This window comes from Hyperoodon ampullatus (genome assembly GCF_949752795.1).
Source record: "Hyperoodon ampullatus genome assembly, chromosome: 12".
NCBI lineage: Eukaryota > Metazoa > Chordata > Mammalia > Artiodactyla > Ziphiidae > Hyperoodon > Hyperoodon ampullatus.
Genome location: NC_136925.1, coordinates 73,788,894 through 73,812,963, shown reverse-complemented (window position 1 = coordinate 73,812,963; position 24,070 = coordinate 73,788,894). Strand labels below are relative to the sequence as shown.

The 24,070-nt window shown below is 39.3% G+C and overlaps 2 protein-coding genes across 4 annotated transcripts in view; one reads left to right on the top strand and one right to left on the bottom strand.

The window, feature by feature from the left end:
- Positions 1-11,223, top strand: part of LRP11 (LDL receptor related protein 11) — a gene marked incomplete at its 5' end in the record, with an annotated part of 43,914 nt that extends 32,691 nt beyond the window's left edge. For both annotated transcript variants that reach the window (XM_079716113.1, XM_079716112.1), the window contains 2 exons: positions 6,888-6,983; positions 11,016-11,223. In XM_079716113.1, coding sequence (XP_079572239.1) covers positions 6,888-6,983; positions 11,016-11,170 — 251 coding nt within the window. In that variant the 3' untranslated portion in view covers positions 11,171-11,223. The remainder of the gene's footprint in view (positions 1-6,887; positions 6,984-11,015) is intronic.
- Positions 11,224-16,393: 5,170 nt separating this feature from the next.
- The window catches only part of PCMT1 (protein-L-isoaspartate (D-aspartate) O-methyltransferase), a gene marked incomplete at its 5' end in the record, with an annotated part of 47,458 nt that continues 39,781 nt past the window's right edge, over positions 16,394-24,070 (bottom strand). For both annotated transcript variants that reach the window (XM_079716357.1, XM_079716356.1), the window contains one exon: positions 16,394-17,194. Coding sequence is in view for 1 of the 2 variants with exons in the window: in XM_079716356.1 (XP_079572482.1) it covers positions 17,182-17,194 (13 nt within the window). The remainder of the gene's footprint in view (positions 17,195-24,070) is intronic.

The window sequence follows — 24,070 nt, the reverse complement described above, 5'->3', positions numbered from 1 at the left end:
AACTCTCTCTGTGAATGCATAGCTATGCATGATAAACATAACATAATAGATCATTCAGAAGAGGGGAAAAATAATTTCCTAACCCTGCTAAAAGGATCATTACCAAAATGAATTATTTGCATAAGTAAATGATGGAATTTTCTTGTTTTGTTCTGACTGCTGCGTTGGTTAGAGCCTATGATAGGATGTATGGAGGTGAGGCATTTTTCTGTGCCATTCCATATGCTGATGTCTAGGAAGAGTGAATCAGGCAGTCTGGAAAATTATGGTCAGTTCCTTCAAAAATATAGAAAACAGAAATTCACATTTCAAATACCAAGAGGGCAGGGCAAGTCCCCTAGGAAATTCTAGAGTCCATGACGGTTGTGTCTTCTGAAGTCTCCTGTGTACACTGCCCTCTCCCTAATACCTGATCTCTCCCAGATCCTGTATCACTGGCTTTCTCTCCCCAGGGTATGAAGGCATTTAAGAAAATACTTTTCAAATGTGACAACTGAAGATTCAAAATGACTTGTATAGTTTTTTAAATGAACCCATCTCCAAGGCAAGGTCTCCTTTCGAAGAACAATTAACCTATTTCTCTACTGCATCCCTAGTAGAGCCTTGTCCCAGACCTTCCTAAGGAAACGTAAATGTGTGATTTTGCCTAGATTTGAGTATTAATTTGCTAAGGTATGAGTAAATAAATATGGTATCGACTATAAGTTCTCAGAGCTGTGACTCTGAGAGCAGTATGGTTCAGTGGGAAAGCTCCTGCTTTGGATCATTCCTGGGTCCTAATTCCAGTACCACTGATTACTAGCAGCCAGGCAGTTAACATCACTGAACTTCATTTCCTTACCTGTAAGAGGATAATATCTTCTCACAGTGTCACTACAAGGACTGCATGAGATATTATGTGTAAATATAATTTATGTCTCTCAGTAACTGCTAGCGCTATATGAATTTTTGCTAGAACATTGAAGTCCAGTGGCAAGAGAGCTACAAGCCTATAAGACCGTTAATTCAAATCAAAAATGCAAACAGTGTAGGGGTGGTCCCAGTCCTGAGTTCCTCTCCAGAATTAAGATGAACGATCTCTCATCTTCATTGGAAAGAGACAGAGGGGGGAAATTGTGAATGCAGTTATAGGCATACCTCGTTTTGTTGGACTTTGCAGATACAACATTTTGTACAAATTGATGGTTCATGGCAACTTTGTGTTGAGTAAGTCTATTGGTACCATTTTTCCAACAGTATTTGCTTACTTTGTGTCTCTGTGTCACGTTCTGGTAACTCTTGCAATATTTCAAAATTTTTGTCATTATTATTATATTTATGGTGATCTGTGACCAGTGATCTTTTTTTTTTTTTTTTTTTTAGTTTATTGGGTTTTCTTTTTAGAAATTTATTTATTTTTGGCTGTGGTGGGTCTTTGCTGCTGAGCATGGGCTTTCTTCTAGTTGCTGCGAGCGGGGGCTGCTCTTCGTTGTGGTGGGCAGGCTTCTCATTGCAGTGGCTTCTCTTGTTGTGGAGCACGGGCTGTAGGCACGCAGGCTTCAGTAGTTGTGGCACACGGGCTCAGTAGTTGTGGCACACGGGGTTAGTTGCTCCGCGGCATGTGGGATCTTCCCGGACCAGGGCTCGAACCCGTGTCCCCTGCATTGGCAGGCGGATTCTTCACCACTGCGCCACCAGGGAAGTCCGACCCTTTTTTTTTAGTTGAAGGACAGTTGACTTACGATGTTGTGTTAACTTCTGCTATTCAGCAAAGTGACTCAGTTATGCATATATATACATTCTTTTTTTTAATACTTTTCCATTATGGTTTATCATAGGATATTGAATATTGTTCTCTGTGCTATACAGTAAGACCTTGTTGTTTATCCATTCTATCAATATATATAAGAGCTTACATGTGCTAACCCCAACCTCCCACTCCATCCCTTCCTCAACCCCTCCCCCTCGGCAACCACCAGTCTGTTCTCTATGTCCGTGATTCTGTTTCTGTTTCATAGACAGGTTCATTTGTGTCATATTTTAGATTCCACATATAACTAATATCATATGGTATTTGTCTTTCTCTTTCTGACTTACTCCACTTCGTGTGATAATCTCTAGTTGCATCCATGTTGCTGCAAATGGCATTATTTTGTTCTTTTTTTTTTTTTTTTTTTTTTTTTTTTTGGCGGTAAGCGGGCCTCTCGCTGTTGTGGCCTCTCCCATTGCAGAGCATAGGCTCCGGACGCGCAGGCTCAGAGGCCATGGCTCACGGGCCCAGCCGCTCCGCGGCATGTGGGATCTTTCCGGACCGGGGCACGAACCCATATCCCCTGCATCGGCAGGCGGACTCTCAACCACTGCGCCACCAGGGAAGACTATTTTGTTCTTTTTTATGGCTGAGTAGTATTCCATTGTATATATGTACTACATCTTCTTTATCCATTCATCTGTCGATGGACATATAGGTTGCTTCCATGTCTTGGCTACTGTGAATAGTGCTGCTATGATCATAGGGGTGCATGTATCTTTTTGAATTGTAGTTTTGTCTGGATATATGCCCAGGAGTGGGATTGCTGGATCATATGGTAATTCTATTTTTAGTTTTCTGAGGATCCTCCATAGTGTTTTCCATAGTGGCTGCACCAACTTACATTCCCACCAACAGTGTAGGAGGGTTCCCTTTTCTCTACACTCTCTCCAGCATTTGTTATTTGTTGGCTATTCTGACTGGTGTGAGTTGTTACCTCATTATAGTTTTGATTTGCATTTCTCTAATAATTAACGATGTTGAGCATCTTTTCATGTGCCTATTGGCCATCTGTATGTATGGCCAGTGATCTTGATGTTACTATCGCAAAAAGATTTCGACTCACTGAAGGCTCAGGTAATGATTAGTATTTTTTAGCAATGAAGTATTTTTTATTAAGGTATGTACATTGATTTTTTAGACATGTGCTTTCGTACACTTAATAGACTACAGTATAGTGTAGAAACAACTTTTATATGCACTAGGAAACCAAAAAATTCATGTGACTCAGTTTATTGCAGTAGTCTGGAACGGAACCCATAATATATTCGGGGTATGATTGTATTTTATATTTTTCCATTGGATGAAAGACAAGCCAGTTAATCTTCTGAAAAGAATTGGAGACTGGTAAATTTTGGTGTTTTTATTTCTGGCTCATTATTTTTAAAAAATTAGACATGAGTTCTCAGCCATGTGATCTTTCCACTTTCAAATTTATTACTGGTGACGGTACTCACTGAGTGCCTGTCGCTGTGCACTCCTGTGGTCATTACAGCAACCTAATGATGTGTTCAGATCATTATCCACATTTTTAGATGAAGACAATGAGGCACAGAGGGTTTAAGACTTCAGACAAGGTCACACAGCTAGTAAATGATGAAGCCAGGATTTAACTTAACAGTATTATACCAGCCCCTGCGGGAGGATAGCTTGTGCAGCAAGCCTTGCTGTGTGCTCGAGGACCTTCTCTCTTAGCTACAGAGCCAGGAAGCAGCTACAGCTCCATTGAGCCCTGCTTGTATGTACTTTCTGTTAGGGCATTAGAAACACAGAAGAAAGAGATCCATGAGCACTGGAGTAGTTGGATTGGCTACTTGTAGACCTGTACTATGACTTTCTGGGCCCTAGGCACTTCATGGGCCCCTTCCTCCATTTAAAAAAAAAAAAAAAATATATATATATATATATATATATACACACATATACACACACACACATATATGTATGTGTGTGTGTGTGTGTGTAAAGTTACTGTGTTGGTATAGAGATGAATATGACATGGGGTGGATTCACTATTATATATTTATTATTACTATATTCCTGTTTTTTGTGATTTTCTTTTTTTTTGGCCGCACTGCCCTTGGCAGTGAAAGTGCAGAGTCCTAACCACTGGACTACCAGGGAACTTTCCTGGTTTTTGTGATTTTAAAAGAAATTAAAGGGAATTCCCTGGCGATCCAATGGTTAGGACTCGGTGCTTTCACTGCCGTAGCCTGGGTTCAATACCTGGTCAGGGAACTAAGATCCTGCAAGCCTCTCATCGTGGCCAAAAAAAAAAAAAAAAAAGAAAAAAGAAAAGAAATTAAAACCTTTTTGTGGGCCCCTAAAAGTAAAAGTGCCATGGGCTCTGAGCTCTGTGCCCATTGTGCCTAGGGGACAGGTCAGCCCTGGCTTTGTGATGGTTGTAGGCATTCAGTCATGCTCCAAGGTATGGGTGGAAAGAATCTGAATAAGTGGAAAGCCAAGATTTCAATTAATGGCGTGAGCAAATGGAATTGGGAATGAAAATTGCTTAAGCAGGGCACCCCATCTGCCCAAACTGATGAGTGCTTGTCGGGAAGAGAAGGCAACACGGAGAGCCTTGAAGATTTGACCGAGGGATCTTGCACAGGCTGAGTCAAAAAGGATAATAACAGAATTTAGCAACTTCAGTACCCAAAGCTAGTTGACAAGGAACAGTACCATCCATGATAAAGCTTTCATCCACCCACGACAAAATGAGAAAAGTAAGCACAATGTAGTGAGTTTTTTATAAGGCTAAATTTATTCGGTTTAAAGAACTATCCTTTTTATGTATTAAATCCTTCATGCTTTGGGCTTTTAGACATATCCTTACTTTACAATGAGGTGAAGGTAAATGGTCATTTCTTTTAATATCTTTACTTGGCAAAATTAAAAATTGACAACCCTAAATTGGCCCCCAAAATTATTTTGAATTTTCATTGGTCCACAAAATCCGAAGGTGTTGAAATCACCTTGCCATGTGGACAAGAGCCTAACTTTACTATGGCCCCAGTGCTACACCAGCCCTATCATCTAGATTCAATATTCCCTGTCCCCATCTTACTGGGACACAGGTATCCACAGCCTCAGGTGACAATCACTTTCCTCCATGCACTGAGAAGCTCAGCCACAGTAATAGCAGTGACCTGGCTGTCTCTTTCCCCTTTGGTTCCTCAGTGGTCACTGTCTTCTTTTACAGTCTCACCCTGGATGTTCCTCTTCTTTTTCCTCCCCTCCCTGTTTGGGAGGGAGTGGGGTTTCCACCACGACAGTAAAGTAGACAAGGGTAGAAATCAATTTGAAAGATACATCTGGTTCTCTAGCCTACAGGAAATTGCTTATGCCTTACTCATCTCTCTCCTTGTTGGGCTCGAGTTTACGAAGGAAGCCCAAATTATTGGCTCTATTTAGGCTGGCACACATGGTCTTTTAGAGGCACAGTAGAATGCAGTGAACCTGCTGTGGCCGAGAGAAGCAAACATGGGCGGATCTAACTGCACTGATGCTGAGTGAGTGGGATGAGTAGCCTTTGCAGACACACTCCAGTAGGAACGTCTGAAAGCAGAAAGGCCAGGGAGGAGGCTCTTGCAGTTCCCGAGGCATAGGTGATGGAGACCTAAGGCTGCGTGCGGCCGAGAGGCAGAGAAGAGGTCTGCTTGACATGGTGACTGATGGGATGAAGGGCTGGGTGAAAAGGAGCATTAAGGATGCCTTAATGAAATAAACGTATCGACAGCCCCTTCTGTTTAACAGCATTGACGTGTGACTACGATGATCATTTTAAATCATTGCTTTTTCTGGCTCTAGTAGGTATCTGGAATAACTCTGCAGTTTTCCTTTTTTTTTTTTTTTTCTTTTTTTTGTGGTACGCGGGCCTCTCACTGTTGTGGTCTCTCGCGTTGCGGAGCACAGGCTCCGGACGCACAGGCTTAGCGGCCACGGCTCAGCGGCATGTAGGATCTTCCCGGACCGGGGCACAAACCCGTGTCCCCTGCATCGGCAGGCGGACTCTCAACCACTGCGCCACCAGGGAAGCCCTGCAGTTTTCCATTTTGCAGTTGATTTTGTGATCCTTAGTGAATTCATGTATACTTCTTATTACAAATTACCAAGGAATTTTAGGTATACTTTTGAATAGTCTTATTTTAGTTGCAGGTGTTATGAACATTTCTGTTGATGCCATATGAGTAAAGAAGCTTTAATTTTTTTGTTTGTTTCTTCATAAAATTCCTCATGTCAGCAGATCACTTCCAGTTCATTTCCATTAAGCAATATATTTTGCAAAAATCTCACTTGAAATTACACTACAGCCTGAGGGTAACTCCTTAATTACCATACTGTCAATATAATAAGCACACAAATGCTATGAATTCCTAGATGGCAAATAGGAGAATGACACAGCCATGGCTCATCAGAACCTGAGATAAAAATACCGAGATTTGATCTTTCTGTATATTTGCTCTCAGTAGTATAACTGAATAGAACAGGTAAACAATTAACAACCTGTCATTAAATCAGAAGTGCTGGTGTCCACCAACAAGCAGTTAGACACACCTGAGTTTAAATCTCAGCCCTATGACCCACTGACTACTTGAATGAACCCGGGTAAGCGTTGAACCTCTCTGAGTCTGACCAGAAAAAAATGCAGCCATTAATGCCTGCCAAGCAGCGTTGAGGTAAGAAAGTGAAGTAGCATGTCTGAGTGCCTTATGTATGCTCACTGTTCATTTTCTAAAGGAAAACGTTTCTGGACTGTTTCTGTATTCCATGGTGTAAAGTCCAAGACTACCCCTGACTTCTCTAGCTGAAGTCTTTCCTTCCTTCTCTGGGTCGGGGAGGAAGTTCTGGGACAGTGTGCTTTGTCCCACATCTCTGCCCAGTGGTTTTTCACTAGCCTCACACTCTGCTTTATTAAGTTGGTCACATTACTTATCTCGACTTTTAGTATCAAACATAGGCCTATGTTTATTGGAGAAGTAAAGCCTGTAAGTCCTTTCTTTAAGTCCATCCTTAAAAAATAAATAAGGATCTGTTTTCATGTCTGTTCCCTGAAGTTTCTGATGTACCTTCAATATGTTTTATTTATTTTCCACAGATAGTGGTTCCTCAGGGAAGCACAGAAAAGAGGAAAATTATATTTTTGAGTCAAAGAGCCATCGAGGAGGAGGGGAACACCCAGCCCCAGAAGCAGGTAAACGTTTACCTTGGAAATTCATTGCAGAGTAGAAACATTTACAGAACCACATATCCTGTAGCTGAGGTTAATAGATGAATCTGCAAGAGTTCATGGTAAGAACAGGGATCTGTGGGTCAGAAGAACTAGCATATTCTCATCTCCTGTATCATACTTCATCTTGGGACTCTTGAACTAGTATCTTCACATCTTTGGACCTCAGCTTCCTCTTCTATAAGTTGATTGGACTGGATAATCACTACAGTCCCTTCCAGGTGTAACATTGTGTGGAACGAGTGATACTCAGGACATAGTGGTTAAGAACCAGATGCCAAGGTTCAAATCCTTCGTCCATCACTAACTCGATGACCTTGGGCAGGTTATCTTCTCTCTCTGGATCTCAATTTCCTCATTGGTCGATGAACATAATAACTATACCTGCCTCACAGAGCTGTTAGGGAGAATAAATGGAACAGTCATTATAGAGCATTTAGCATATTACTTGGCTCATGCAATAAGCCATATAAATGATGGCTATTGTGGAAGACAACAGGAATGGTGAAAGGGTGTAGGTGGTACAGGGGATATTTAGTAAGTGGAAGAAGAATATTGTAATTTCATAATTTTGGCTCTTTTTAACTAGAAAGAAAATACTTTCAAGATAGTCCTGTAGAAAGGTAAGTTTTAGTCCCAAATCTCATAAACTAATTAGTAAAAGAAAATTTAGGAGAACAAAATATGATTATTAAGCTATGGATCTAAACATTGAGAAAACTTTCTTTTTACACTAGAAGTAGTCTTTGTAATATCTGAACAATAGTCAAGTATAATTTTTAAATAATAGATGGCTAAAATAACCCAGGTATCAAGTACCTAGATGCTGCCCAGGCTACTGGCCTGCTGGCCTGCTGGACCAGGATGTTTGAATAAAAACGCCCGTCCCCTTTCGACATACAGAGAGAACCGGGCCTGCCCCTTACCCCCATGCCCAGATGTATCCAGAGAGCCTCAGTTCTGATTGCCCGGTGCTGTCCTAATTGTTACATATTTGAGTGTCACGCCCAGTCTTAGGAACAGAATACCCAATTCATCCCCTTAGCTGGTTTCTAAGAAAACTATCGTGATGTGTTTTAGAAGGGGTTGGGAAATTTTAAATCTCAAATTACCTAAACTAAAAACACTGAAGAAACTACGCCGACTGAGTATTTAAAAGTCAAGAATAATTTTCAGTATCCTAGCAAGTACTTTATGGGAGACTTCATCTCCTTTGTCATCAAAGCATTAATCAGGAATCAGATCTGACAGTTCAGCAACCTCATATCTGACTTTGGCAAACAGAACATTCCCCTAGATTGTATGTGGTTTTATTGTTGCCATAGCTACCTCTGAGCCCCAGACTTGGGATTGGGGTCTTCAGCCACAGCTCCCTTCCCCTGCAGCCTAAACGCTGGTGTTTTCAACAAGTTGAACTCACTTAGAAGGGCAGCCTGTAACTTTCCTACCCTGAACAAGCAGAACTGGGGCTGGGTATTGGGTTTCAGTTGGTAAGAAATGGTTTGGGGTTCCCAGGGTTTCTTTGGGGGTTGACCAAAGTCTCTTTTTTTGTCCAATTCCTTTGTAACATATCCATCTTCTGTGGCTAGTACAGGAAGATGCAGGGGGAACTGGCACCCTCAGGTCCAAACTTAGCCCTTTCAAAACTTCTTTCTTCAAGGTTGCCATTAGGAAACTGGAATGTGTGTGCCAGCTCTAGAATCAAATTATAGACTGTTGGTTTATCACAGATTTTTATCTTTCATAATTCTCTATGGGGATACTGGCCTCACCCAAAAGACTGTCTTGTACCAAGAGTCGCTAATGCAACTTCCTCATCCCACCCTCCTGAACCCAGACTGAACTCTCAGACTGTTCCTGAGAATCTTCTTCAGGAGTTTTACCTAGGATTCCACAAATAAACCAGAGGTTGAAATGCCATTAGTATGTGCTCAGCTCCAGGCCCTCTTGTCTTGGAGAGGAGGCCAGCTATACCTGGGACTGGTTTTAAGCTCAGAAAATCAAAGCTATCAGGAGTGAACTTCCTCAGTTACTTACCCCCAAATGTAAACACCTGTCGGTACCCAACCTCTCTTCTTTTCCTCCAGCACTAAAGGAAAAGGTGTCCCCTCTTTCCAAGGTCAGTCTCTTCCCCTGACCTTGATGCAGCTCCTTATCTCCTCAAGTCTGTTTCTCCAGCATTTATTAACTCCCAGTGTTTATCATCTCTACTGGTTCATTCCCCTAGACACATTCAGATCTCTAAAAACATATAAAAAACAAAACGGCATCCCTCAGCCTTCAGTCTCCCTGTAAATGAATTCCTGGTTGCTAAGTGCAGCGGCCTCTCCAGGCTTCACCTCACTTGACCTCTCCTTAGGATTTGATTCCGCTGACCACTTTCCTCTTGAAATAGCCTCGTCCCTCTGCTTCCAGGGCTCCCTTCTCTGCTGGTTGCCGACCATTTCTCTGACCTGTCTCTTCCTGTGCTCCTTGGCTCTCCTCTTTGTCCGCCCTCTGAAATGTTGGTGCTCCCTGGGGCCTTGTCCCTGGCCTCCTTCTCCCTTCCTCTCTGGCGGTCTCACCCACTTTCGTCCCCGCAACCATCACCTTAACGCTGAAGGTCCCCACATGTTCAGGCCCAGATCATCGAAGAGCCTAGAGAAAATTCTACCTGGGTTAGCTGTCGGCATCTCAATTTGAAACTGTCGAAAAATAATCATCTCCCTCACCCACTCCAAGCAAGCTCCATCATAGATCTAAGTCACTCGGGCAGAGATCCTAGGAACCAGATACATGGACCACTCTTTTTATATCTGTACTTCATACATAATTCTACCATAGTAACTAATACTTTATTGTATCTTTTCATGTAAATGTCTATCTACCCAGACTTGAAGTCATTAAAAAACAATCTCATTTAACTTTTGGAGAAGTGGTATACCACAGTAGTTCTGGAACAGTACTGTCTGGGGCCATATCCTGACTCTACCATACTGAGAGAAGTCAAGTTACTTAATTCTCAATGCCTTAGTTCCCTCATTTGTAAAATGGGGATAATAGAAGTATGAACTCATATGGTGATTGTGAGAATTAAATTACTTAATCTATAAAGCGCTCTTTATTATCTTTGATTACCAGTGTCAGGCACATGACTGTTAATTTATGCAAAATGAATAAATAAATGAAAGAAAATGTTATGAAATCAGCTTATGCAGTGGAGGTTTTTGCGCCTCTCGTTCCACCAGTTGGCAAGACCCCTGTAGCTAAAAATAGTTCCACCGTATCATCTCCAAGCCTGGCCTGACTACAGAGCAGATCAGACTAAGAATAGACCCTGCTGAGCTTGATAAGAAAGACTCATCTGGGGTACACACTGTTCCTTCCAGACTCCTGAAAGGCTCTAAAAGCTGCTTCTAGATCAATCCCACAGGGAAGAAAACCTATGGAGAACTAGAGATTTTTTTTCCTCAAGTTTTCAGTAATGGTTCTACTGGCTGAGAGTAGGTTCTCTGGATTTAGGAAACAAAAATTTCTTAAAGCCCTAACCAGAGCAAGAAATCAGGAGTTAGTCCGTACTTATTTTAATGGTGAATGATCATGTATGAATCCATAGATGTGAGCTGTGACTGCAATGAAGATACGTCCTGTGGTCACAATGTCTTTACAGTTGTCTGTTTACAGAATGTCTATTACAGTTGGATATAAGGGTAATCTGACTGCAACGTTTGTACCCACTGATGGCATATAAATTTTATAGGAACCTGGTACACAATGTGGTTTTAAGGAACTCTTGGTTTGAGACCTAGACCTGCAACTTACAAGCTATGTGCTCTTAGGCCAATGACTCAATCTTTCTGCACCTCAGTTAATCTGCAAAATGGAGGTAATATGAGTACCTACTTGAGTTGTTCAGATTAAATAAAAGTGCATGCACAGTGCTTATCATATAGTGGATTGTGGCTGTTATTGGTATTAACCACTGACCTACCCTGTTCATTTCCGACCTTTGCACAGGTGCAGTGCTACCCCTGGCCCTGGGTTTGGCTATCACTGCTTTGCTGCTTCTCATGGTTGCTTGTCGACTACGGCTGGTGAAACAGAAACTTAAAAAAGCTCGTCCCATTACATCTGAGGAGTCTGACTACCTCATAAATGGGATGTATCTATAATAAGTGTAATTTAAATAGCTGAGGGCAAGGACATGTTTCACTTATAATTTGTATATATTTTGGGTTCTGATATTTATAACCTCTTGTTTTTTGTTTTGTTTTTAACCTCTTCTGTTTAACTAAGAAAACTACTGAAAACCCTGAAGATTCTGCAACTACTAAACCTTTGTTTTTATTTATTGATTTTCCTTGGGCAGTATGTGAAATATTTTGAAATTTAGAGAGGAGTCCATATGATTAAAGACTTTTACAAATCTAATTCTGATTTACATAAGCTGTCCCTAAAAACAGAAATTTGCAATTAGCCAAGGCAGAAAATTCAGAGTCTCTAGAGGTTCCTGAGAAAGGCAGTGTTAACTCTTTACTTTCTAGAAGCCAGCCATTGGCACTTTATACCACCCCACTTCCCTTGTCCTGGGGCCTTCCCATTTCTCACTTTAAGCTTCCAGTGTTCTCCTTTCTCTTCTCCTCTTCAAAACCTATTTCTGAGGATGGAGCTCAAGTGAGTGTACACCTTCAATGAGATGTTATCCACGGCAGGAATATCTAAGTTATAAACCTAATGAACAGGTCAGTAAGGCCTAGGGAAGGTGAATATGAGTTCTCCCCAATGCCTGACATCGTGCCATGTATGTGGCTGCTTCCTTCTCCCAAAGGAGAATGACTCAGACTTTGAATTACAAATAGCTCTGACATGGTCATGGAAGCAGAGAACCTGGCAGGTCAAAACTTTTAACAGAAACCTAGCTGAGGGAAAAATGAGCAAGGAGGAGGATTAGTTCCTCTATCTGCTCAGCACTGCTCGATGGTCCGGAATACAGCAGCTATTTATATAGTCACTGGTTTTCAGCATTAGTATGTGTTGATGGAAGAAAAAAACTGCATTCAAATTGAAAAACAGAACACTGAATGGATTTCTGGGTACAGCTTTTGTAAAAAGGTCACGTGTTTAAGTATCAGCGGCTCTTCCATTCAGTGGAGTGATGCCGTTTTTCCGTTATTTATTTAATGCTCTAAAATGTTATAATGTGCACACAGCTAGTGCCAGGCTTATGTACTCCCAGAGCATAAGGGAGTTTTGCACAAATTCATCTTTACAGAAAACCAGCATCTAGCTTAGCATCTTTTACCTTTTAATCTGTAGGATTTTATAGGCATATTATTTCCACCATTGCTTAATGCTGGGACTATGCACATTCTAGAAATTATTCTACTGAGAGGAATGAATGTATAATGTGATGTTCTTATTCACATGTTTTTTGTTTTTTTTTTTACCATAAGTGGCAAATCTTTTAAAATACTTGAAAACCCTCTAGAAAACTATTTTTAGACTGAACCTGAAGTAAGTTGTTCCTTTAGCAAAGACTTAATTTGGGTCGGAGATATACATTAACAAATGGATAGTTACTTAGTTCTAGGAAAACAAAGAAATTGGTTATTTTTATTTCCTAAGAAACTCAAGCATGAATTTTAGAATTGAGCAAAGATTTAAATTTCTCCTTAAGGAGTTTAGAGAAATGACTGTGTGAATGAACCTAAGATGTCTGTACTCTGTATGTGATGCTGTGCAGTTTGTTTTTATATAGAAGGATGTCACCTATAGCCATATCCAATAAAATAAAAACTGATGAGGCATGCATCTTTCAGCACATCTTTTATACATGAAGAAACTAAACACAATTTAGTATTGCTATGGTGTTGAAACACTTGATAAAAGATGTCCCATATCTATATGTACAATATTCTTTAATAAATTTTATTATATTCCTAAGCCTTTTTTACAACTTTTAATATAATCATAGCTGCTAGTACAGATGGTCCCTGACTTACGTTGCTTCAGCTTACATTTTTTTTTACTTTATGATGGTGCAAAAGTGATACATTCAGTAGAAACCATACTTGGAATTTTGAATTTGGATTTTTTCCTGGGCTAGTGATATACTTACTGTACATCCTCTCTCGTGATGCTGAACAGTGGCAGCATAGGTCTTTTTCCCTAGAAAATAATCCTTTTTACTACTGATTTAAAACTGATACAGTAGTGTTAACAGGGAAATTCTGCAGGCTCTTTGATCCGTAAGGTAATTTCTAGGCAAAATCCTGACAGGACAATCACCTAAAAATTAAAATAAACAAATAATGCTGGCAAAACAAATTACTCAGTGTGATGCAGTCCTTTAAAGGGCACAAGTAAGAAGTGTTCAGGGCACGGAATTCAAGTACAAGTGTCCTCAGCTGCCCTAGGCCCTTGGACGGCTGCCTCTGATGCTTAAGGTGCCCTCAGTATTGCCGTCACCTGCCCTTTGGCCAAAAGTGTTCTTCTGTGATGCCCATCCTACTGGGACACTCCACCCAAGTGAGAATGAGTTCTTGAGACCCAGCAGCCATAGAACTTCCTCTCACGTCAGGAAAGAAAAAGGAAAGGAAAGACGGGAAAGGGAAGAGAAGAACAGGAAAAGGGGGAGAGAACGAGGAAGGGGGGAGGGTTTCACCGGCCCAGCACAGCACTCTGTAGTCACTAAGGCGAGGGAGCACTTCTCAGAGTCCTGGCCCCAGCAACACAAAGTCAGTTAAAAAGATAAAGCTTCGGGCTTCCCTGGTGGCGCAGTGGTTGAGAGTCCGCCTGCCGATGCAGGGGACACGGGTTCGTGCCCCGCTCCGCGAAGATCCCACGTGCCGCGGAGCGGCTGGGCCGGTGAGCCATGGCCGCTGAGCCTGCGCGTCCGGAGCCTGTGCTCCGCAACGGGAGAGGCCACAACAGGGAGAGGCCCGCGTACCGCAAAAAAAAAAAAAAAGCCTGAAGTGGGGAACCAACAACTACCGCTGTAGCGATGATAGGAGAAGGGTTAAACAAAAGGAAATAATCAGACTTTTTTTCCTTTTTAGTACATTATAAAATACATAAACACAAACTTCCTTGGGCCCCATGGGCCAGCCAGTTCTCTTCAAGCAGGATTTTTTAGTGGCACTCTATTTGGACCACCCTTTCAGTACAACAGGGACAAAATATTGTCATCTTCCGGGAAAGTGGTAGGAGAAATTGAGACAGGAAACTGAAATCTGATTAGAACTTGTTTGTTTTACTGAATATAGTTAAGAACACAGTAAGCTGTAGGAAATGATTTATACCCTGAAAGAATTTTACTACTTACCTAAAATAAGTTATTAGCCTTTTGAACCCATTTAGAACATTTAAAAAATAACCCATATTTGTTATTTCATTTGCAATACTAGTTTTCAATTACCACAGTCATATGAGTTATTTTAGTGCTATACCAAACTATTAGAAAATTTGTTAACGTTTAGCTGAAAATCAGAAATGGCTACCTCTCTAACAAAACAAAATTAAAGGACCTTTATTCCTTGCTGACAATCAGATGCCAAGAATACCTTCAAAGAATTCATGAGTATTAAGTTATTATTTTTAAATGTTATTGTATTTTAAAATACATTGAATTTTTAAGATGCTTTAGTAAAGTAGCTTATAGTCAATTTAAAAGTGTAATCAACTTTTTTTTTTGAACAACACAGATTTCAAAAATTAGGGCAATGGGATCTAAAGTATTTGTACAATGTTAATGTATAATTTTAACCCAAATGTCATTTTTAAATACTACTTGGGAAAGGGTTGAAACCCTCGTTAGAAAATAGAATTCTTAATTTAATTCTTAATTGAGAGCTAGATTTGGCTTTAATAAAATCAAATCTGTAAAAATCACCTTGTTTCAACAGGACCTCGCTAGACTGTAACTTTTAAAAATGTTTTTATTGTTGTCCTTCATATTATGTAAAGAAGTCCTTCTAATAAGGAAAAATGAAATGCTAAAATATTTTAGAAATTATGAATACTAAAGATTAAAGAGACATTTCTTCTCTCTGACCAAAACATATATTAATTCAATTCTTTTCAAGAGAAAAGTTCATAGATAGAATTAAAATTCATTATTTCCATCTTTCCCCATTTATTGATGCTCCCCGAAAATCCATTCCTCTTTATTCAACATTAAAAAAATTTTTTTTTTTTTTTGCCATGCCATGCAGCATGCAGGATCTTAGTTCCCTGACCAGGGGTCAAACCCGTGCCCCCTGCAGTGGAAGCGTGGAGTCTCAACCACTAGACCGCCAGGGAAGTCCCTAAAAATTTTAATTCAAAAAGTCTAAAGTCCAAGAGCAATGCTTGGCATAGCATTTGTCTGTACCAATCAGATGCCACTCAGTTTGTCTTATCAGATTTATCAACTGTCCCCTCAACCAGACTGCAAACTTCTTGAGAGTAAGGGCCTTTTTCTATCCCCAAGACCTAACAAAGGGACTTACATAGAGTAAAATGTTGATAATGGCTAGGAAGGATACAGACTAGTGAATAAGTTGAAGAATTAATTTAAAGTCCTAAAGAATACTTGATGTTTGAAACTACCGCCCGCAAATGACAGAGTCCTGGATCAAAAGGGTTCATGGCCTGAGTCCAGAAGCAACAGTAACAACAGCAAACTGAAGCCAGCAATGAGTTCACAAGTTTTGGCCACCAACTAATGCAAGTTTCCTGTGCCTAAGACCCTGCCCAAGAAGAGACACTGGTAAAAACATGCATGCATAATTTTTTAAAAGCCATTTTCAATGAAGTAATGTTTAAGACTTTAACTTAAGATGTGGGGAGAGGTACCTCATCCCCTCACGAAGGATCCATTTGCCAGAATCATACACACTTGGGCACAGCAGAGGGAAGGGCTTTGCTGGGAGTGCTAGTTCTGCTAGCTCTAGAGCTTATATCTCTTCAAGTTCTAGAGCCCTTAGAAAAACTAAGATCCTAATATAAAAGTATAAAATCACAACATTTAAGCAAGATCCAAACGTGTTACTGCCTTCTTAGAAACTCATTTTACAGTCGTTATATTAATAAATCTATTTATAGGTAATGGATGGGTTTTGGTACATTTATCCTCAACCCTGTTCTTTCTTGACATTAAGTCAGTGCATTCATTCATCCTTTCATTCATTCAGCATTTATTGTACATCTACAAGAGGCCCTGTGTTAAGAAAAATAGTAAATGAGGTGTAGTTCTTGTCCTTGAGAAACGTAGTCACAAATGTACAGTTGGATTAATGCTCTTAACCTGCTCAGATTTCACAAAATGGAGCATCAGAGAAACAACCTTTTTCTCTGTGATCTTGGCATTGTGCACCTGGTGGACACGCGATTCTTCTATGTTCAAACACCGCCAGTGCCTTTCACTTTTAACTTTATTTGGCAAAGCAGCACTGCATCAACTGTTCAGTGACTAGGACGCAGCTTACACAGCATGTTAAATCCATATACATTATGAGCAGCAAATCAGAAACAGAAAAACAATACTGAGCTACAAGTCTCCTAGAATTTTTAAAGAGAGAAAGGAAGAACTATGTCAGTTATGTCCAATCTGAACAGCTGAGTGTTTTAAGGGACATCACCTGTCATCTTCTTAAGTTTTAATATTTACAAATGCTTAGCTTTAAGGTCACAAAGCAGCCGATTGTATCTACAACATGCTATTCTATGACACCACATCAAAAGCTTTAAAAAGGAAGCTCATCTCTATTTTCTTAGTAGCATCTAACATACACCCAAAAACCAAGAATCTTAACTTATAAATGGTGGTGTTACCTGATGCACAAAAGCAATCTGATGAATGAACATCTGAACAGAATTAAGTGTCTAAGAAAAGAAAAACCACTCCTCAAAATCAATTCTCAAACTATGTTTTCCATTTTGCAGAACGCTTTCTTTTAACATTTAAAGTAAAACGTGGGCATGTTAAAGTAATAATACACAAATTTATATCTGCATCCTTCTACCAATTTGGCTTCTGTGCCTCTTTGAAGAATTAGAAACCCCACAAAACCACACATTTTCATGCTGAAAATAGTGTAAGAAAGTCCAAAACAAGCTGTGATGCTGTTGATTTTCAAAAGCTTTGAGGACTGAGATGAGCAATCCACTGTAATATTATATACTGGTCAAGCTGATGTTGCTTTTACAGTTCGTCCCTGGTGGAGGAAAAGGAGAGAAATACATAAGTAGGAGTTACATATTACAAAACTTGGCTTTCTAATAGATTAGATACAACTAATAAATCAGTAAAAATACACTGATCCCCAAGCATTATTAAAAACAAAAACAAAACTGAGCAAATGATCCAAGTCAAAGCAAAAATGGAAATCAGCCATTTCAGACATCCTTCGTGCTACTCCAGAATGAAGAATGAAAACTAAAGGACCTGAATTCTTTATTTTTTAATTCAAAAGTAACTTTCTTCCTTCAAGACCAAATATTCAGAGAAATGGTAACTTTTAGATCCAGGATCTTGCTAATACTATTTATTGTAAAATAATAATGAGTAGTTAGAGTTCAGATAATTCTTTACAGCTACTTGCACAAAATTGGACAAAAATTTAGTCTTTTGTTTAGGGTATCTGTTAGCAATTGTCGAGTGGGTCAATGTCAACCCAAACTCTTTGTGAGAAAACGCATCATCTGTAGGTATAATATACCTGTCAGCTGATTTCATAAGGCAGCTTTATCAGCTCCAAAAGAAACCATTCGCTCAGCCAGGTGCAGCACTGTGCCAGCAACTGCCAGTGAGAGGAAGGAAGGAATAAAAATGCAGTCTAAAATAAGTTGTATGGTATATAAATTATACCTCAATAAAGCTCTTAAAAGTGAAAAAATAAAGCTACCAGAAAAGCCTAAAGGCTTCTTATTTGAGGGTAATCTGAGTAACAAAAAACATTGTTAAAGACTCAAGTACTTTAGGGGTAAAGAAGTATGATGTTTGCAACTAAATCTCAAATGACTCAGGAAAAAAATGTTACATATATGTATATATAGAGAGAAAGAGGGAGTGAAAAGGAATGTGGAAAAATGTTAATAATTGGTAACTCTGGATGAAGAGATCAGGAGCTCTTTGTACTATTCTTGCAACTTGTCTATAATAAAATTTTTAAAGTTTTTTAAAAGCTGTTAAAGTAAATTTGAAGGGAAGGTAAATAAAGAGCTAAAATTTCCCAGGTAAGTGGTGAATTAAGGGATTATTGGCCAGTAGAGTATTTTTTATAAAATACGAATTTTATAAATTGTGCAAGAAAATATTTTTAAAATGACTTCTCCCATCAGCTGTCTTTGTCATACAGCACTGGATTATCTGTTAAATGATAAGTTATCAGTTCTTGTTCCTCTTAATACATTCTTCCAAATAATTTAAGTACTGTAATTCTCATAAAACAGCTTTTACTTAAATTCATGCAAGCATTAAAGTACTTAATCTTCAAAGAGTTCACTTGCAAAGTGCTCTATTCATAAATTAAATTCACTTGTGCTTTTTAAAATATGGATTAAAGATACTATTGTTGTTTTTTAAATAATTTTACATTTTATTTACCTGTTGCAAGGCATTAAGGATTCTGTCAATAAATATCCTTATTGCCCAGCATATCCTCTCCATTAAAAAATTCTTTTGAAAAGGGAAAAGGATAAAAACTCTCAACAAACTGGGTATAGAGGGAACGTACCTCAACATAATAAAGGCCACATATGACAAGCTCACAGCTAACATCATATTCAACGGTGAAAAGCTGAAAGCTTTTCCTCTAAAATCAGGAACAAGACAAGGATGCCCACTCTCGCCACTTTTATTCAACATAGTACTGGAAATCCTAGCCAGAGCAATTAGGCAAGAAAAAGAAATAAAAGGCATCAAAATCAGAAAGAAAGAGGTAAAACTGTCTCTTTTTGCAGAAAACTAAAATTAGCTGTTTCTATATACTAATAATAAACTATCAAAAGAAAAATTAAGAAAACAATCTAATTTACAATTATATCAAAAAGAAAAAAATATCTAGAAATAAATTTAACCAAAGAGTTGTACACTGAAAACTATAGAAAGTTAATGAAAGACACTGAAGATGATACAAATAAATGTAAATATATTCTGTACTCATGGATTGGAAGAATTAATGTTGTTAAAGTATCCATACTACCCAAAGCAATCTACTGATTCAATATAATCCCTATCAAAATTCCAATGTCATTTTTCACAGAAATAGAACAATCCTAAAACTTGTATAGAACCACAAGAGACTCCAAATAGCCAAAGCAAACTTTAGAAAGAACAACAAGACTGGAGGCATCACACTTCCTGATTTCCAACTATATTACAAAGCTATAGTAATCAAAACAGTATGGTATTTGGCATAAAAACAGACACAGAGACCAATGGAATAAAGAAATAAACCCATGCATATATGGTCCATTAATTAAGGAGCCAAGAATATACAATGGCGAAACAGTCTCTTCAATAAATGGTGTTGGGAAAACTGGAGAGCCACATGAAAAAGAATGAAACTGGACCCCTATCTTACACCACACTCAAAAAAATTAACTCAAAATGGATTAAAGACTTGGATGTAAGATCTAAACTTACTGTGGTGATCATTTTGCAATATATACATCTATCAAATCACTATGTTGTACACCTAACACTAATACAATGCCATATGTCAATTATATCTCAATAAAACTGGAAAAGATCATATTGTTAAAAAATGTTTAATGATATGGGACAATGTTGATGACATTTTATTAAATAAAAAGAGATTACAAAATAATGCTACCATATGATCTCAGGATTACAAAAGAGATTTATATAGATCTATGGATAAAAGAAGAAAAAATCTACAAAATGTTAATAAGAGGTTATCTCTAGATTTTGGGATTATGGGTGACTTTTATTCTTTGTATTTTTTTTTTCCTATTTTTACAATGCATATACATTACTTTGGTAGTCAGGAACAGTATTGTTGAAAACAAATAGAAGGCAATTTATAGCACCCCGCTCCAAAAAAAGAGGAAAAGAAATTAAGTTTACAGACTTGAGTTTGTAACATTTAGGGTGCCAAGGAAAACCAAAAATTTGCTGCCATGGCAAGTATAACCTTGTCACATCCTAAGACTCCAAAATCCATTAACCTTATTAATTTTTCCTAATATTTATAATTCTACATAACCATATTTTTTTTTCTTTTTTTTTTTATTTTGCGGTACGTGGGCCTCTCACTGTTGTGGCCTCTCCTGTTGTGGAACACAGGCTCCGGATGCACAGGCCCAGCGGCCATGGCTCACGGGCCCAGCCGCTCCGCGGCATGTGGGATCTTCCCAGACTGGGGCATGAACCCGTGTCCCCTGCATCGGCAGGCGGACTCTCAACCACTGTGCCACCAGGGAAGCCCAACCATATTTTTCTTTATCTGACTTACATGCATAGATCATTTACAATAAAAAAGAGTACATCCTAAATTTCTAAAAAGACTCTTTAAAATTGTATATATGTGGGCTTTCCTGGTGGCGCAGTTGTTGAGAGTCCGCCTGCCGATGGAGGGGATGCGGGTTCGTGCCCTGGTCCGGGAGGATCCCACAGGCCGCGGAGCGGCTGGGCCCGTGAGCCATGGCCGCTGGGCCTGCGCGTCCGGAGTCTGTGCCCCGTGGCGGGAGAGGCCACAGCAGTGAGAGGCCCGCGTACCGCAAAAAATAAATAAATAAAATTGTATATACGTGCTAATATTTCATTAGATTAATAACTGTATATATTTGTTACTTTATTGTATAATAAGTAATTATACATAATTTAATTATTAGGTTAATAACTCTAAGTTACTAACATTTAGTATTATATATTCTTTATCAAGAACAACTGAAAATAGGTACTACCAGGAAATAACAATCAAAATCCATGAACATTTTCTAATTAATGGGCTTTTTGAGGTAATAAAAGCTTTGTACAATTAACTTTGTACAAAGCATTATGAGAGACATAAAAAGAATTCCAAAAGCAACAGAATATATTCCTGCCTTTAGGATGCAAAATATATCATAATGCTGTAAAATATGTAAAGAAATTAAAAAGGGACAGTATAGAACAATATGGAACACAGGATCGGCTGGATATCCTAGGACCTAAACTGTCAATCCTAGAAATGCCAATCAATTCATAACATTTTTTTCATGTGTACATGGCACTTTAAGAAGACATCGATAGACAAAGTACTTATGGAATGAGAACCCTGAAACATTCCTAAGTTTCACAAACCAGATATGGACTTATTCCTCTGACTCCTGTGGCTATTCAAAACAAAAATAAAATAAAACTTACCAGAAGATTAACAAAATGTTGATTTCTAGATATATAAAATAAATATACTTGTATAAAATAAAATACAAATTTAAAAATCATTAAGTTTACAAAGCAACTAATACAACTATTACATATCCATAGTCTTGAACATAATACCACAGATTCTAAGTCTATAGCCTATCTCTCTGACATTCTCTCTCCTTTTATTAATCCACCCAAATTGCAAGGAACATTTTTCCAAGTATAAGGGGACAAAAGTCTACATTCAAGTTTGGGGCTTTATTTGGCACTAGAATTCAGCATGCCCACTAAGTTCTCTCTCTTTTTTTTTCCATCTAGTTTCTATCACACCTTCCGAGAAATGATTGGATCTCACTCTCACAGAGCACTCCAACTAGCTCTGGACGCCTCAGTCAGAGAAGGATGGAAAGCTGGTGAGAAACAAGAGAATGTTCGTAAGAAAGCACTAGGATGAGTTCTTGAATTAATCCTGAAGAAATTCTGAAAGAAGAGAAATCATCTAGCCTGGCAAGAAACTGACTAGGGAGCTTTTTACATAATTCCCATGTGAGATGAGAAAATGTAGGCAACCCTTTTTAACCACATTCTATCCTTACCACCACTGCCTTAATTCAGGCCACCATCACTGTACCCCTGACTTGCTACAGGTACCTCCTATTTCTGACCTTAGTTTTGTCCCTTTCCAATCTACTCTCTACCCCACTGCCAGAATTATCTTTCTGAAATGGAATTCTGATTGCTTCACTGCCTGGCTTAAACAGTCGCTCCCTACCGCCCTCAAGGCAGAGCCAACACACCACACTCTAATTGCCTGTTTGTCTTGTCTTTGGATTTTTTGGGGGGATCCTCTACTTGACTGTCAGTTCCACGAGAATGGTCAGTTTCAAATTCACAGCTGTGTATTCCTGGCCCTAAAGCAGTGCCTACATAGTGGGCATGCAAACACTTGTTGAATTAATGATGTATTAAGAAGGTCCTCACACTGAAAAATATTTAACAAATTTAACAACAGAACAAATTGCCAAAGAAAAGTATTAGATGTTGCTTTTCCAAAGGCAATTTAAAATAAAGGCTTTTTTCTTTTTTTTCCTGTCTAGGACAGTTTAAGCATAGATTAGCCTGACGGGGATAGAAACAGGGCACACAAAAGCTAGATGTCCTCTCAAATCTATTCCACACCTAAATTTAAAAAGAAGCAGACGGGGACTTCCATGGTGGTGCAGTGGTTAAGTATCCACCTGCCAATGCAGGGGACACAGGTTTGATCCCTGGTCCGGGAAGATCCCACATGCCGCAGAACAACTAAGCCCGTGCACCACAACTACTGAGCCTGCGCTCCAGAGCCCACGAGCCACAACTACTGAGCCCACGTGCCCCAACTACTGAAGCCCTTGTGCCTAGAGCCAGTGCACTGCAACAAGAGAAGCCACCGCAATGAGAAGCTCACGCACCGCAATGAAGAGTAGCCCCCGCTCAGCGCAACTGGAGAAAGCCAGCACGCAGCAACGAAGACCCAACGCAGCCAAAAATAAATAAATAAATAAATAAATAAATAAATATTTTAAAAATAAAAAGCAGCAGAAGAATTTGCTGCATGGGAGGAAAGGGGAAGGAAAGAGGTGGTGAGAGCTGACTTCAGACTACATCTGGCACAGGGCCTCCTCCTCTCTGACTCCCAGTTAAGTCTGCCCCATACGATGCCCTGGCAGAGAGAAGAGGGCGAGAGGAGAGAAAACTGAGGTGATTCATAGACGTGGGAGTAGCTGCTTCCCTCTATCACTACAGCTCCTGTCAGGGACCACACCCCACCCCCGCTTCTGCTGTCCCTGCTCTCACTGGGTTCTAGTAAAATTGTTTCCTTACCTTTAGGTCTAGAGTGGTAATAGCTTCCTACTGTCACCCTGGGAACCCCTGGTCCCTGGGTATGTCACATTCTTTACTGGTTCCCATAACCTTTCCCATATTTCTTTGAATAGTCCCTTCATTAAAATCACTTCAAAATCCTAGCTGAGCACACTTTCTGTTTCCTGCCTGTGACCTTGACTGATAGTTTATGAACACAAACAGAAATAGCAGATTAGGGTCTCTTAAGATTTTTTTTTTAATTTTTATTTATTTGGCTGCATTGGGTCTTCATTGCAGCTCGCGGGCTTTCTCTAGTTGCGGCGAGTAGGGGCTACTCTTTGATGTGGTGTCCAGGCTCTAGGCACGCAGAATGTAGCACGCAGGCTCAGTAGTTGCGGCGCACAGGCTTAGTTGCTCTGCGGCATGTGGGATCTTCCTGGACCAGGGCTCGAACCCGTGTCCCCTGCACTGGCAGGCGGATTCTTAAGCACTGCACCACCAGGGAAGCCCCAGGGTCTCTTAAGATTTTAAGTTAACTGTTGATGTTTTACCCTTTCAAACATCCTATTTTCTAGTAATTTCTTTCGGTACAAATTTGCTTTTTAATGTGGCAGTTGTTTTTTTCCAATTTCGTTTCCAGATTTTGTTCTGCCTTTATATTCTTTAAACTTCATGATTTACAACTAAGTAACTGATTATCTCTGTAATTAGAACTACATCTTTGGATATAGGAAAATGTGTTTGAACAAACAGAAAATTTGCAATAGAAAAAAATTAGAAAGTCCTCCTAGTACAACTAGAGAAAAGTTTCCAATGATGCATACATGTAAAATTGCTCAATGTTTTAAAAAGTTGAAGGCCAAAAAGAAAA